An 18064-nucleotide genomic window follows, 5' to 3' on the forward strand; every position below is an offset into this window, starting at 1 on the left:
AGTCCAACAAAATTATTTTCAGATCTTGTATCTCCATGCTAAATTTTTAGATATTTTAGCAAAACATTCTTTCCTACATCTTCTTAAAATATCTTTCAGAAAATATTGTTTCTTAAGAACACAATTAAAATATATACTACTATAGAATTTCTTTTTATTTGTATATCTGAGATTAATTTGTATTAATTTTCTCTAAGTATTTTTTAATCGATTCTTGATTTCTATGCATTTCACCTTTATTTGTAATTATGATAAACCATTTTTATAAAGATCACGCTCAATTTTATCGAAGTTATGGTGCACGGCATACGATAACAAAAATTTCAACGTCCGGCTACTTTCATCGAAAGATAATTAAAAGGAAATTTTAGGAAATTTTAGGAAAATTTTAGGAAATAATAAGTGCTATTGTAAAATTAATATGTTTTATATTTTCAGAGACTGAAGGAATTATTACAATAATTAAGATTGATCTGCATTTTATCGTTATGTAACAGATATTTGCTGTACCGAAATTCGTGGAACATATTTTTCTCGCATACAAATAATCGCACAATTAATTTTTACATTTAACTTTTACCACTAGAGGCCATGATTATAATCTGGTTTTTTATGTAATAACGGCCTTGGTTCTTGGATTCGTGTCTCGAAGTCGTAAGTATCGGCTTACTCTCATCAGTATCCATGATAGGATATCCAGAGGCGAATGCATCTATCCGCTCCATGCAGTTGTCTTTGCTCTTCGAAGCTAGGGACAAGTACGACGTGTGTCCGATGCTGTGGATCGTTATCGTAAATTGGATCGCATTCCTGAAATCTCGAGAAATAACCATAAAATGTCCCGCATTCTTTTATGGCAACGGATTCCCTTGCATTTGATGGAACGATGAATCCGATTATCTTGCGATATCATAAGTTTCGATCAAATCAATATTTCCCCAAACAGAAAAAGAAAAAGAAATAAAAATTGTAAAATATGATAGAAGAGAAAATGACTGCTATTTTATATACTAACAAAAAGTTTATTGATAATGTTTCAAAGGCTTAGGATTCTAAGAAAAATTAGGCCAATTTAAAAGCACAACTTGCATATATTTTCTAGGTTTTTTTAAAAGTAAGGCGAACGAGAATCATGATAATTGCGATAAGATAAAGTGGGAGAGAGTCAATGATTTCAGTCACACATTTATGACGTTGCTTCTTTTTGCGTATCACGGAAGTAAAATGAGATTCTCACTGATCTTTCCAAGATGATACGTCATATATTTTTGTAATCGGTACACTAACTGATGATGATGTCTCCTAAGGAGAAACTAATCATGCTTTTAGCATATACTTTCGAAAGTTCAATTAGAAGATACTTATATCAACGTCGACGTGCCAAGCTATCGATCTTCTCATCTTAAACATGAAACATAACATAGCGAAAACCATAAATTGCAATTATATAGATATCTTCTTATATCTCTTCTTGTACTTTATACAGTTCAATGATGATCTTGCAACAACAATCAAAGAGAATTATTTTATTTTTTATATTTTTGAATAATTTTATTTTTATCCATAAACAATTATATGTTATAATTTTATTTTTCTTCTATTCTTCATACTATAATTTATCTGCATATTTGATTGATTTGTATTAACTTTCTCTAAGTATTTTTAATCAATCCTTGATCTCCAAGCATTTCGCATTTTATCTATATGTATATCATTATGATAAACTATTTCACAAAGGTCACGCTCAATTTCATCGACGTATGGTGTGCGCATACATGGCGACAAAAATGTCAACGTCCGACTATCTTCGTCGAAAGACTTTCGCCGCAGAATCTCGTACTCTTCCGAGAGTCTCGTAGTCATAACCCTTACGTGCACTCCTTTCTAATCCATAGAAGTTAAGAATCGAAGCGCAATCAAAGGAATACTCGTGAAATGACCCGCGTTCCACTTTCATTCATAACGCCACCCAATATCACACCTTACCTAATTTTTTTTCTTAAAGATGCCTGTCATCGTAATCTTTTAGAAATCGAGTGTTATAAGAAAGCCATCTATAATCTCACCATGCTGATTCACAACTTCCTTATTTTCCAGCCATCGATCGTTAGAATATTTAGATATTCAGGGTACTGGAATACGAGATTAGATTATGAAGATGAGTTGTTCAATCATCTCCGTCCCACTTTAATCCATATAGACATAAACATGTTTTGTTTCAATTCCGAAATTACGTATCTTAAAAGTATGAAAAACTGAGAGCAAGTTTGTATTAGAATGAAGTATACCTATACATTTAGACAGAAAATAAACAACACTAATATTTGGAAGCCACATCATTTTTTTATTTTATCATTAACAATTGCGTAATATTTTACAGAACAGATTTATATAAGATATGTTAAGAACATAATACGTATCGAAAATTTCCGATCCGCTTCGTTTTAATTAGCATAATTTTGCGAACGTGGAGAGCCATAAGACGCGACCCACATTTTCTGTGTCCTTCTGATGATGGCATTTCACTTGTCCGCGATTCGAACGCGAATCCGGAAAGAGAAGAATGATACGATCAGGCTCGAAGAAATCTCAAAGTAGCGATTAAAAAATAAGAGTAAACCTGTTTGCAGAATGGAACCGATGCCACGCAAGAATTGTTTGAGAAATTCATTTACCTGCGAATACAACGAATGTCCCGTTTCAGGAAGAGAGAAGCGCATATAAATTATATCTTTAAGATGTAATTAAATAGTTGCAAATATATGATTATGTTACATTTTAAAGATAATATAATATACATGATTTTTTAAGAATTATAATATTTTTCGGAAAAACATTTATCATATGATTCTGTAGAGAATTTCCATGAACAGTTTTCGTTTCGCTTTCCAATTGTTAGTTCTTCCCATGCTCGCCTCCCATCCGAATTTACGTTTTCACGATTTACAGCATTTATTTTTATTCCCACATAGTAACATCATCAGGCAACGTCGATTTATGGATCGGCAAAAAATTGGACGGATTGCGTACTCGTTTATATCGATCACCTCTCTATCGATCCATCTTATAAAGTGATGGACGAAGTCAAGATATAACAAAGTAAATTGTAACTTTTAATTTAAAATAGTTCCATTGAAACGTAAAATTTTTTATTTTAATATTTATGTTATGCTATATATATATTTTGTAAAGTTTGACGATCAAATACTCTTGTTACATTAAAAGAAGAAATTGTGACTACAATTACATGGTAAAATAATTATGAATAGTAGCTTCTTTATAATTATTGCCATTAGTAATTTATAATAATAATATATATTAATAATAATTATATGTAATAATAATTACATTTATATAATTTTATATACAAAATTTTATATACAAAAATATAGTTGGCACAAAAATGATTATAATTTATAGTTATTCTTTATAATTTTGCATCTAATTACAATATATATATATTTTTTTTTATATAAGACTATAAAATTATACTAACTATATTTACTATTATAACTATAATTATATTTATAGCTAATGATAGCAGTAATAAAAATAAAGCTCCTAACCATAATTATTTTATCATGCAATACAGTCACAAGTATCAAACACTTTTCTCTCAGTGCATTATTAGCTGGATAACTTTATATCACCTTTTTATCATGATAATATTATTATATTTTTATTTCCGATTAACTGAATGTTTTTGTGAAAGTATAATATTGTAAAGTATAATATTGTAGTTCAACTATTAAAAAGCAAAGTAATCTCGAATATATTGTTGGTGATAAAACATATTAAAGTTCTCGTTTCCTAGAACGAGTGTCCTTTATTTCATAATATTCATCCTCTCATGAAAGTAGGCTGATAATTCTTAATATCGGAAAATTATGCTTTATTCGCAACTTCTCTGAAACAATTTATCGCGTACCAAATAACGTCTTCTAACGATGGCGTTGCTTATCGTATGCCACTGTAGTAACATTTAACACGTCTCTAACTGAAGACAGTAACTGCCTACTGTATAATGAAATATTATTTGAGCATAGCGTAAAACTACCGCTTTCACCCCTTCCGCTGTCATCAAGCAGCTGTTATTAGAAACGAAATGCGGAGTTTGACAGGGAAAACTGAAGTTCAAAGCTGCGGCGAATTTCGCAGCATTGTTTCCGGAAAAGAAAATCATTGACGTAAAAGATTTTAAGCCGTACGTCACTTCCCGTTACTTTATAATAAATTCTCTCAACACAAATGAAAACAGAAGCGTCGTGATTTTTGAAAATTTTTCGGTATTGTCTATAATTTTTCCGTGACTGATAATATTCATGATATATTTAATGTTTGAATTATAACATTATTTAAAAAGATATATCAAAAGAACTATTTTGCTGAAACGTGTAAAAATTTAGCTAAATATAAAAATCTGAAAATAATATTTTGATAATTTAATAAAATTATTTTTGAATCTGTATCTAAACTTTTAGATATTTCAGCAAAAAATTAAATTTCTGTTTTTTCTGTGCATACAAATTAATATTTTAAAATTAATATTAATTTTGTTAAATAATAACACTATGTTATAATCTGTTTCTGAATATCTAAATAGTTTTAGATTCTTACGTATTAGATTCTTACTTTTAATTACTACAAAGAATATAAGAGTTCCATTATTCACAAATTTTGCGTGTAACATTTATGTAAATTTTATTTTAGCTGTAGCAGTAAAATTTAAACTTTATAAAAATGAGATATTAAAAATGCAATAATAATAATCATAATACAAAATATAATTATCGTAAGAAAATGTTTTCTTACTTTACGATTCTTGTTTATCTTAAGATGATCTTATCACACCTTTAAACATGACTTGCATCAAAATTGATATAAATACAGTACATGCAAAATAACACTTTCGCCGTTTACTTTTTTATGAGTATTACATAGATCACTTGATATTACAGTGCTTTGTGCGCTTTCCAAATAATTTTCTGTTGCTCTAAGGCGAGAAAGTTTACGGTTGCATGATATTTCTAACAGTTAATGCGTTATTATACAATTCTTAATTTAAAAGTCTTAATCGCCAAATTATTTAATTCCACAAATAAGATTAATCAATCGTAAATTAATTATTTGTCAGTTTTTTTGACATCATCGTTTTTTGAAATTGCCACGATGAATATGTCAAGAGCAATAAAACGCATAATCAATATTCCATCGTAAAAAATATCAGATATAAAACTTGAGCAACTTTCTCTAAACATTCGTATATTATTAATCGCGCTATCAGAAGATAGCAATTATAGAGAAAATATCTGTATCTTTTAATTCATTATGGTACTTAACGCCGTTTAATTTCTTTCGACGATAAGTCATTTTCTAAACGAGATGAGTAAGTAGCTAGCCAAGCATAACATTTTACAATAACAAAAAGAGTGTTTTCGAAAGCGCGCTGAACCACGAGTTGAATCATGCGTGAAAATTCAAATATCCTTCGAGAAACAAGTAAAAGTATCTGGTCTTTCTCCGTCTAGTCTAATTTTACATTTCTCAAAATTATTTTAGATTATTCTTTATATATCTCTTTACAAGTGTACTGAATCTAAGATTAATTGATTAGAAAAATATTTGAAAAGTATATTGAAAAGTATATTTTAACTTTAATTTATATGCATTAAAGAAAAGTCGCCCAAAATTTATGAGAAAAAAATCCAGACTTTCTATCGATATATAGGTTACCGAAGATATTATGTTCGTAGATCTGTAGAGTCACCTGCTTCACGCACGCGACAAAAAGATTGTTGTGATCAATTGCGAAGAAAAACTTTCTCAATACAATAGAGTGTCACATGAAAAGTACAAGATTCGAAACAGTAATCAGAAAGAGAACAGCATGTTGTCCATCTGTTAACTCGATAGCAATAACATGGACATGGATGTCCTATATTTCTCGCACTTCCTTAAATTTTTTACCAGTTTAAATTCTTTTAGAAAAAAATTAAAAGACTTATTTTAAAATTTTTTCAATACTTTTATATTTAATATCTTTAATTATTTAATTAACATTAAATTTAATTATTTAATTGTTTATAATTTTATAATTATTATATAATATTTATTATATAATATTATATAATATTTATTTTATTATGTAATACCTTTTAATTTAAATATTTTTATATAACATATAAATAAAAAATCTATTTCATTTTGTTGAAACAAAATGTGTTTCAAATCAAATAAAGTTTTTACTCTTAAAATCTTCAATTTTTTTTATACGGAAGTTGTCGATATTTTTTAAAGGCGAAATTTAAATTAATGAGAAAATAATTAGACAGAAGAAAGTGCGGTGAACCTGAAACTCATTGTAAATCGTGGTATACAAGAGAGGTGATGCTGTCTGTAATCTATTGACCGAGAGTAAAGCCGCGCTCTCTCGCACGGATGGAGAGGAGGAGCTCAGCTGGCCGACTTCTTCCTTCTCTTCGATACGACACGCTTATCCACCAACCCGACGACCGTCCAGTTTTCTCGGTCACGGCTGCACGAGGGGGAGATCCTGTGTTCCTACATTATCCCCACGTGGACCACGCGGGGAGGCCCTTCGTCTTTTACCACCACGAGAGAGCTGACGTTTCGCGCCAGTTCAAAGAGCAGATTGGCAGCAAGTGGATTTGATTAACGAACATCGGCACCGAGAGATCCTTCTCGAAGGAGGTCGTTCATATTTGGGTTTGATTTGTTTTTGAGAAGGTTCCGCAAGCATAATCTGCGGAAATACACGATATTTGTGAAGAAAATATTTTTGTTGAGTGTTTAATGATATTGTTTTATGATAGTGTTGAGAGATTGATAAATATACATATAATTGCAGTGGTAGTGATAGTGAAATCCGGGATAATTGCAAATCAGTTGATACTAAAACTGTTAATGAGTCTTAGTGGTTTGTTAGGATGAGAATTGGACAGTCGTGCTGGGTGTTGCTGGTAAGATTAATTTTGTTTTTCAGCGATATATTTAATTTTAATTTCTTTTAATGTTTAAAAATAGTGAAATTTCTTGTTGCTTTTCTCTTAATTATCCTCGTTAAATAATCCTTTAGATTTTTAGATTTTAATATTTTTAATGTCTATCTAATCGTGCAATTATTCAAACGAATGCGCAAGGAATTTTAATAATTATAATAGTTTTATATAAACCATAATCTAAATTTTCTTTTTTAAAGTAACATATTTAAGTCAATGAGATAATTATAAGGTTATTAAAGATAATTTAAAAATGAGATAATTACAATGTACAATTAGTATTTCTTTATCATAATTGAATTTAAGATAATTAATTATTTAACTGCATTTAAAAAATTAAAAAATTAATTGTATTAATTGTTGAATTCAAAAAAAGTTTGATTTGCTGTTTAAATAAATGAATGAAGTTTCTGATTCCTTCAGTTTCTTGACCGTACGATGTCAGTTTACTTGCTCCAAAGTGGAACAACCTTTGTCGCGACCTTGATCCAGTCGTTCACTGGAATGAGGAAAAGTAATAGATACTTCGCACATGCACTGGAATACCGAGTTCGCTCTCGCGCGAGAATTTGCGAAAGGCTCTTCATCAATTCGATAAATATGGAAACTGACTCGAAATACCTGTCACGAAATGCTCAAACGCAGTCACGCGATTCTGCTCATTGCCGAAGAACCTATTGAATATCAGCGAAATCGTCTGTTCGTGTCGATAATTATTGGGTCGTTACGATTATAAAATGACCGGCAAGATAGGTCTTTAATCTTAATAGGTCTTTAATCTTAAAAGAGGCATGTAAGAACATATTATAAAAAAGAACGGCAACTTAATTAAATTTCTCTTATATTCTTATTTTTACACGAAGAGAAAAATGTTTGATATATTTGTAATTATAATTATAATATGATAATATTATATGATAAAATAATTCCGGTTAGTAGATTTGTTATTATTTCTATAATATTAGTAATAATATAATATATAACATATAGTAATTATATTTACATTAATAATTATATTTAAGAAGTGTATAGTTGGCTTAGAAAATGACTATAATTTATAAAAATAGAATTGCTATCATAATTATTTTACTTTATAGCAGTTATATTCACAAATTCCAAACGCTTTTCTTTTAACGTCTGGCCAAATTCTTTATTCTCCAATAATAAGTGAGAGCAAAGGACTGAATCTTTGATAAAGATAAAAAAATAATCGATTTCTCTTTCTTTCTCGTGCAATTTCTAACTTTTACAAATTTGCTTAGAAATACTGTTCAGTTTTACACACATTTCATCAAAGTAAAAAGAAATACATTTTTAATAACTGAATAATTATTGAGGCATTGTTCGTATTAAAACTGAGAAGTGGGTTCTCTTAGAGTTGAAGGCGTATATTGCATCGCGTGCATTATATAGTTAATACATTCTCACATGCGTGTATAGTTGCTATCCTACATTTGTTGCTCGATCGTATTTTAGCGAAACTAAGTTGCCTTTATTATAGTATCGAGAAGAGATATTCTCGAATATATGAAATGATTTTTGTTTCATTTGATCACAATAAGAAATTAATAAATTAATGATAAGTTAATGATAAGAATATCCGGCCGATTTACTATTACTACACTGATGAAACTTAAGCGCCAATAAATTTAATATTCCACCTATTCATTAATACGTCAAGTATAAATTTAGTGTTCATAGTTAATGACTAGCTTTCAATATAATTATTTCTCATTCATAATAATTAACTCTTTATCTGAAAATAATTAAATTGGAGAATAAATTCATCAAATCGCGTTCAATTAAAAGTTGCTGAGAATCAACTTGAATAAAACTGATGGTTATTTACTTTCACTGAAAATCCATATCTTGGCACACAAAAATGATATACATATAAATTACGTATATTGAAGTTATCAAGTCAAGTCTCATATTTATCGAAGCATAAAATCTGCATAATACTTTCGCGACGTATGTAGTATGTTAAGAAGCTTCTTTTTCGATGATTGCGTAAAATCGCAATGCGATCTCTTGCAACCTGCGAAAGCTCATTGTAGCCACTACGTTTCCGGTGCAACGAACGTAAACTTCGCAGCTGACATGTTTCTCCGGACGGGCTTCCTCCTCATGAAAAAAAGAAGAGGAAAGATCTCTTGCGCGATAATCGGTCCACGCTCTTGGCAAACAAGAGAGATACGTGTAACGTAATTTACGCTTCCTTGCAGTTCACTCGCGACTATGTATAGCGGCTTTGCACGCTCGTTACGATTGTTCTTTCCGGAAGTTGCATTTTATTGTCTCCCCGGCGCTGAACCACACACGCCGTTTTCACTCGCGATTCAATTAAATCTCGCGCGCGACGTCCACTAATTATATATATTAAAGTTAATTAACATTCTACTTAATTCTCTCTCGCTTATGAAAATTTATATTTTTGATTCGCATCAATCGCGCCTTTCTAGGCAACTGTGTTAATTATAATTTACCGTATTAATAAGATTTAAATAACATCCTCTTAATACTTCTGAGAATTAATTAGACAGGAAGAGTAATAATGCATAATGTAATCCTAGAGTTATTAATGCGCTGCATATAATGCTTAAAGAGGTGTAATTATTAAATTATTAAATCTATTAATATTATTAACAGTAATTAAGAAAAATTATCGCAATATGCGGCCTGCAATTTTTTATTTAATAATATTAAGTGAATTAATTTATATATATATTTATTTTTTTTTATTTTCTAGGCAGTCCTGCTACTGTCCCCAATTCATGCCGAAAAGAAGAATACCGACAATGTCAATAAGACTGATGATGGCGAGAAAACTCAAGAGAAGATATCAGCGTCTCTCAAATTCGCCGATGAGGACGTCAAAAACACGACGAGTAAAGTACGAGGAGTAGTGGCATCCGTGAGTGAGCACTTTCATGGAGGGCTTTCGAATGACATTCATCTAATATTGCTTCTTCATTTTTTATAAACTATGGATTGTAAAGAAGAAAACGTAAAAGTCTGTATATGAAAAAAATTCATATACAGTACTTAAAGCCTGACAGATTGCTGATTTATAAATAGATATTATATTTGATTAAATGAATGAATAATATATTATAATATTATAAATTATTTTATCTAAATCTTCGTAAGATTGATTGATAAAGTAAGGCAAAGTAACTGTCTCTCTCTTTATCGATTAATAGCCCTAGTAATTAATACCTACATGTGTGTACATTTATATGTGTGTGTGTGTGTGTGTGTATATATATATATATATATGAAACAATTTAATAAGGTCACTATTTATGTTCACAGAACAGTATAAATTTTTTCAAAAAAAATCGATCTTCTCAAACAACAACAGTGATTTTAAATCGATCTATTTTAGCGAAAAATTGATTTTCCTAACGTATTTTAAATAGATTTCTTTATAAAAAATTGCTTTTTTTACAAAAATGATTATTTCGAAACGATCTGTTTGCAAAACATTTTTTTTTAATTGATTCGGAGATCGTACATCTATTATTTTTTTCAGTGTAAAGAGATCATATTGGTACAGTTACCTTATTATTTGTACATATCTGCAGTTATTGGCTTTACGGAAATAAAATATATACTAATTAAAATAAAATAAATACTAATTCTTCTTATTTTTGTAGGCAATGAAGATACCGGAGAAGCGGGAACAAATCGGCGAAGTAATACCAATAATACGTAGCATGTCGCAGCCACAAAAGCTGGCAATGGCAACTCTAATCTCCACTAGAATATCCAATAACGACACGACCTCTTCGCCACTTGAAGAAGTCGAGTCTTTTCTCGATGGAAACAGAGAAAACGCGAGCAGGGATTTAATGCTGCCGATTAGTATGGACATAGCGAAGATCATATCCAATGATTCCGATTCCGAGGAGAGCGAAGAAGAGGATGAGGACGAGTTGCCTGAGGTGTTACCTGAAGTGAGTAAAAGCGTGTGCAGATAAAAGAATAATATTATGTTTATGTAGTGCACATGATCACGCACAAATGATCTATCGCATCGACTTTTTGCTTTATCGGAGAACGGTAGAAAGTCGAAGTCCACTTTGTCATAAATTTCAGCGAGATTTATCCTATCGGTTAATAAATATGTATATTTTTCTTGGCAATAATTATAAATATCGGTTTTTACACACACACACACACACACACATACACACACACACACTACACACACACACACACACATATATATATGTGCAGTCCTAATAGATGGAAGCTTTACGACGATTTCTAAATTGAGTTGAATTATCGACGAAATAAATCTGTAGATCCTTGATTATTTTTATGCGAATTCTAGATTGATGCATTATTTTACTGAATCGAATTTTAATTGAACATTCTTATATTATATGATTATTACTTCGTTATTTTAATTATTTTAAATATATTAATAATTATTTTATTCATACACGAAAAGAACGTTCTGCTGAAGTACCTAAATAAAATAATAAAGAGCTAAAAATTTTGTTACACTGTCATAATATATAGGATCAAGCTGATTTTAGAATATCCGAATTTTTTACAGTATCGCAACATTATATTTGAATCTCCTACATAATTATTTTAATATTTCGACAAAATTAATTTCGGATCTGCATCCAGTTAAATTTTTAAACATTTCAAATAAAATTGTTTTGTTCGCAATATAAATGAATTTAAAGCTTTTTTTTCAAAGCAATAATATAAAAACAAGAAATATAATATTTGAAAATAATAATAAAAAGGGCCAAAATGTTTTATAATAAAAAGAGCAAGAAAAGCTCGTACTTATTTTTGTTTCTATATCACTATTTTATTTACTTTTTGTACATATTTAAAAAAATCTTCTATTATGCAACATCATCAAGCATATATTTTATAAGAATTTAATCTTGTAATTAGTTTCTTCTCGCAAGCTTCGTCAGTTGAATTTACTTCCGGCTTGTGTTACATGTTTAAAGGAATAACATTCAAATCTTCATTCAATTTAGATTGCGGCATTCTTGAATTTAGAATGGGCGCATATGGGTTTCACTTGTATCAGGTGGCCTTTAAACAGCGCCTTTTATGCAAGTACTTTCACGTGTTCGACATATTTTATTGCGACGACTCGTCGCAAGGACCATCTCTTGAATCTCATGAGCGATGGTGTCGCGGTTACTATATACCACCAGATATATCACGCCAGAGAACGACTTTCCATTCCGGATATTAATTAGCGAGCGACTTGAACGGATATAGACGAACGTTGATTTATTCTGCGTGGGAATAGATAAGCGATATTACAGAGATTTTCTCTGAAGGCTCTATAAAGAGTGATTGAAAGTAAATAAAAGTCCAATTTTTTAAGTGTAGAACCACTTCAATATTTTTTCCCAGATAATCTACGACGCATTTATTTATTTAAGCAAGATAGAATTATGTATTATATTTAATTCAAGATACTATAAAATATGTAAATGAAGGTGTAATATTTTTCAATCTGTAATGATTTTAAACGCTTGATACATGGAGCAAATAATATTCCTGAAGCATACTTAGGTAAACGATCACTAAGGTCAATGCACACGGACAATACTTGTAGGTATTTATAATTACAGAGAATAAATCTAATGTTCGCACGTCAAATTGTGATTCTAAATTTATTATGCATCATTAGAATTAATAAAAGCGACAAATTCGATCATGTGTTTATTATAATTAACATCAGAAAAAGGAGACAGAATTTAACTTTAAAAATATCTCTAACGATTAAATATCCTCGTTATTATATTAAAATAATAAAGTATTAAAAGAATAAAAAAGAGTAAAAAATAATGGACTAAAATTTCAATAATGCTATTTAAATGTATCAATTTGATATTAACACTAATAGCAAGCTTTAATTTAACGAAGCCATGATTATGTATGACTAAATTATTAAAAATAAAAACAAAAACATAAAGAAATTAAAGTAATGGAGTTAAAATAATGGAGTTAAAACCAATATAAAATAAAAATATAAATTAAACATCGTTAAGGTTAAAAAGTAAAGTGTAATTAAATGATTGATTGAGTACTACAATTATGTTAATTCTTTTTATTATATTGAACAACATGTTAAAGTGAAAGTCTTTCTCTCTGTCATATCAAATAAAAATTTTTGATGTATTACAAATATTTCTTAAATCTGATGAGAATAAAGTAGCGTTTTCAATCTTTTTTAATTTGTGATTAAATAACTATCCTAAGTCGAGATATATTATTAAACGCATACGTTTTAATGAGCAGCATAAATCTTTTATGAGATGTCGCTAATATGCTATTCAAAAGTAAATAGTAATATTCTAAAGTTTCAGTTTTTAATTGAATTAAAATAACGCTCAATATGCAAAGCAATAAAAAGAAAATAATGGTCAATAAACGAGCAATAATGGATGTTTTATTAAAAAATATGTAACATAATTTATTCAATTAATAAAACATATATATAGAAAACGATACTAAATGATAATATTAATTTTATAAGAATTGTAAACAAGTTTTCTAAATTGCAGGCTCAAGAGCTGCGGCTAGTTAGAACGCAAGAGCGACGGCGGCCTATAATCGTTAAACCAATGCGGCCTATGAGACCGTCTCTTCCAAACAGGAGGAACGTTTACACAGGTCAGCTTTTTCACGATAATCAACAATTTTGAATTGCAAAAATTACATGAAATGATCGTTAATGATTTTCCTAGGTTTATCGAGGCCGCCCGTGATGTGGCCAACTAAACGGCCGAACGATCCGAAGAGGAGGCCCACGGAAAACGAATGCACTTTCTTCACGAAGACGGTGTGTCTCGAGGCCAACGATTATCCACAGTGAGTCTGCCCTGAACTTTCGTTTCGGCATTGAATTAATGACGAACATTGTTACGCGGCGATTTGCATACGACCGAGATTAAAATCGCCCGGCCTGTCTTAATTGGCAGGCCGGCGATTTTCACTTTTTGCATCTCCCCTTCTCGAAAGTATTAAAATAACTGCGATCAAATTGTAGAGATAAATAAAATATTGATATATCGTATATGGCAGAAGTTTAATTAAAAAAATTCAAAATTTTATTACAGAATTCTTAAAAATTTAGACAAAGTACATTATTATATAGAATTCTTGAAATTGTTTTTTAAATTCGTTAATTATTTTTTTACAAATATGTAATTTCCACAAATCGACTTATTATGAAGCTATGTATTGAGCAATTGCAACATTCATTTTGTCGGTATTTCCTGCTGAATTCTTTTAAAATTTTTATTACTTGAAGCTATCATTCTTAGTCTTTCAAATAAGTAAAAATAAACATAAAAACAATTTTCCACGTTGGAGAAAATATGCTATTATTCGCTTTCGCGAAAAAGCATTAATAACGGCCTTAACTTTCTAGTGAGGCGATAATAAGAAGTTTAAGGTCCAATAAGGAAATGGTATTAGCATTGTTGACCGATTATAAAGCGCAAGACGGAAGTGCGGAAGAAAAATTGCCAAGCGCTTTATCATTGGAGAACAGATACGAGAATAATGAGATTAAAAGGTAATTGAAATATTCATATTTCTATTTATCTCTTAAAAATTATCAAGTTTTTATTTTAGAATATTAATTTAATTTTTAATTTCTATTGACTTTAAATAAATCAAAATGATGCATGTGTATGTATATATATATATATATATATATAATAGAAACATCTAAAAATTATTTTCTTGCACGTTTTATATATTTCAACAAATTTAATTAAAATAAAAAATTATAAATAAGGCAAGAAGATAAGATAAAAAATTAAATAACTAAAAATTAGAATTTTTTACAATATTTAATGAAAATCACTTTTATTACTTATTATTTTTTTGCTTTCAGACGATCTGACAATTCCTTCGACAACGTAGAGGAAGGTTTTACTTGTCCATCAACTGTCAAATATGCTCGCCCACAATTAGCAAGAGCTGCTTCCGGAGTGTGGAAGTATATAATAAACACAGGTGAACACACTCAGACAATACGACTGGAGAAATGTTCGTAAGTATGGCAACCAATATATTGTATATTTTATTTGAAAAGAGAGTAATTTATTTGGACATTAATTTTGTAAATTTATGTAATATTAAAGCGACTAAATAAAAGGTATCAGAGTTATGAAATATTTGCTTGTTATTATTAACATTAAAGTTAATATATATGATTTCTTCTTATGACGATGATTACTGAAAAAAGTTATGCGTATATTGCATAAATTTGTAGTGTCAAATTATATTTAATTTAAGCTATTTTTAATCATTCCTACAGGTTACTCAATCTTTCATTAATTTAACTAAAACAATGGAGTAAACACTTTATTCAAGAAATGTATTATATTTAACACTAATAATTAGTTATTTACAAGTACAATATAATAATTTGGACGTTATTTATTTTAAAACTAAGTAATTTAACAATAGAAATGTATGTGGATTAATTAAATGTGATTGTTTCTTTAATTATATAATTTAAAATGTATCAAAATAATACATTTTAACATACATGGAAGTTAAAAATAAAACGTTATTTAATTCCAAGAAATAATTTAAATTTGATTTTCTAATAACAGTATATAATTATTTTATTTTTAATGTGTGTTTTTATATTTTTTTAACAATATTTAATAATATTTAATGTTTTTTTCAGCAATCCACAGTCAAGTTGCTCATTCATCTCAGAAAACTATCGTTCCTCCTGCGTGCAAATCTATAACTATCACAGATTGCTGACCTGGGATCAGAAACTGGGACTCCATATGGACATATTCAAAGTGCCGACCTGTTGCAGCTGTCACGTACACGGTTACGCCGAGATCTTTCCGCCACATCAAAAAGATCCTCCGGCGAAGCCGAAGGAGTCGTTCCCGGGTGCCGATTTCGCGACAATCAATGACCAGAAGGACGATTTTCAGGATCTCAACAAGCCTGTCGTTCTCAATCACATTACCAAGTATACTCCCAGCATAAACTTCGACTCCAACCACGGTATTTTATCTCAGAATCATTCACCATTGCCTACATTGAATGAAACCTCAGCGAATATGTCTCGTTTTCTTCAGTATCCAGCAACAAGAAATCAGTGTTGGAGGTCGTCAACCCGACGAGTAGACCCAGCTTTACTCTGCCTGGTAGCAGAACTAGACCGAAGAAGCCCTCGCCGATCCCGCGGCCGTACGATAAATTGCCGCAACAGCACGCGCCCAACACGCGAGCACCGGGTTACAAAGGACCATTGACCAAGAGCAGCAGACCCAATCGACTCAACAGGCCACCTTACAGACGAGAATCCACCGCTCACGAAGATTACACGGAGACTTCCCGTAATATAACTAGCCGGTGAGTAATGTGCAACATTTTTACCTTACCAGTTTAGTATTTTTTAAATTTTATAAAATATTTTTATAGCAGAAATCATCTTTGTCTTTGATTATAATATCTAGATTTGATAAGGAAATAATCCAGATTATGACTTCTATTAATTAATGTTGCAATTGAAATTTAGTAGAAATCATTGAAGCTATTAGGAATCATTTTTCAGATACAGTCAACCGTACGATCAGGACGTAGATTCCACGTCGAGATTGCAGAACGGAGGCTTTGATGATGAGTACCAGGAACCGCAGAGGAGAATCAATTATAACTATCACCCAATCATAGATTTTTTTAAACCGGAGGCTTCCATGTTGAAATCCGCAGAACCGCAACTCGCCATTCAGTCGACACCGGTTCAAAGTGACAACGCGTGGAAGCCGATGATATCTTAAATCCTAGTGTTCTTCTTTCGGAGTACCTGACATCTTACTTTAATGAAGATTCCAAATCACGTATTTCGCGAAATTCGCGTTTCTCACATTGATATCTACGATCGTGAGAGAGTAATATTTCTTAGAGAAAAATATAGTGTCCTGTGCGATAACATGTTCATTGTTTATGTGCCTCTAAGACTTTTTATGTTGGATTCAAACAGAAGAAGAAAGAATCCAAAATTTAATTAAAATTGTAAGTGAAGACTAGCCTACATTTAATTTAATGTTTAATTTAACATCTTACAAGGCTTTGTATTATTACATAATTTTAAATAGATATTTTATCTAATTAGTTTTCCTTTATTGCCTAATTAGGTCATGCAGAAATATAGTAAGTGAGTGAGTAAATTTTTATTTGAATATTGCTTGAAGATTCTTCGTATATTAATAGTGAAAAGACATCAAAATATGTAGATGTTGTATTATGCCAAAATGGGTAGATGCAATGATTGTTTCACTTTTTTCGGACTTTCGGATACGTTTGTCTCGATCTAATATTTATTAATTGTTACCTCTTTCTATTTATAATTATTATAAATAGAAAGAATTATTTATAAATTATATTTAAGGAGTTTACGATATGATCGTGTTTTGTATCACCAATAAAGTATTCTTAGATTCGTTCTTTTTTAATCTTAACACCTATTTATAGTTGTTTAATTCGATTTAATTCAAAATTAGATCAATGAGAATAAATTAATTAAAAGAAATAATCCTATTTTCAGTCAAAGCAAATCAGGATAATTGAATTAATTAATAGTTTTTTACAGTAATTAATCGCGGATATATATTGAAAAATTTTTATTTTATGCCAAATCTAAAAGAGATTCTAATGTAACCGCATCTTTATAGAAATGGAGAAAGCTAAATTTCTCGTAGTTATATGTTTTGTAAAAATTTTTCTACAAGGTTTGCTTACTAGTAGAAACAGGAAAGAATTAAGTTTGTTTTATTGTTGTCATGGTTTGATTTCTGTTATGCCCAATTTCTTTACCTCTAGATAACTTTATCTAGAAGATATTTCCCAGATTACAATCTCTTGGAAGATATCTCCTGGATAAAATTATCTGTAACTTATTTGGATGTGAAAAAAATTGAGTATTAATCCTTTTTAGACTTCAAAAAAATTTATCTAAGATTAATAATAAGTCTTTATGTTATAGATAAATTTATAACATTTTTAAA

General features: G+C 29.9%; 1 protein-coding gene across 1 annotated transcript; it reads left to right on the forward strand.

Annotated features, from left to right (window-relative positions):
• Positions 1-6947: 6947 nt before the first annotated feature.
• LOC105624479 lies at positions 6948-16837 on the forward strand. The gene is made up of 10 exons (XM_012205837.1): positions 6948-6980; positions 9769-9933; positions 10679-10978; positions 13577-13685; positions 13760-13883; positions 14446-14592; positions 14917-15075; positions 15721-16058; positions 16133-16409; positions 16612-16837. Exons 1-10 carry the CDS (start codon positions 6948-6950, stop codon positions 16835-16837), a joined length of 1878 nt encoding a protein of 625 aa, XP_012061227.1.
• The last annotated feature ends 1227 nt before the right edge of the window (positions 16838-18064 follow it).

The sequence above is a fragment of the Atta cephalotes genome, assembly GCF_000143395.1.
Source record: "Atta cephalotes unplaced genomic scaffold scaffold00080, whole genome shotgun sequence".
Taxonomy (NCBI): Eukaryota; Metazoa; Arthropoda; class Insecta; order Hymenoptera; family Formicidae; genus Atta; species Atta cephalotes.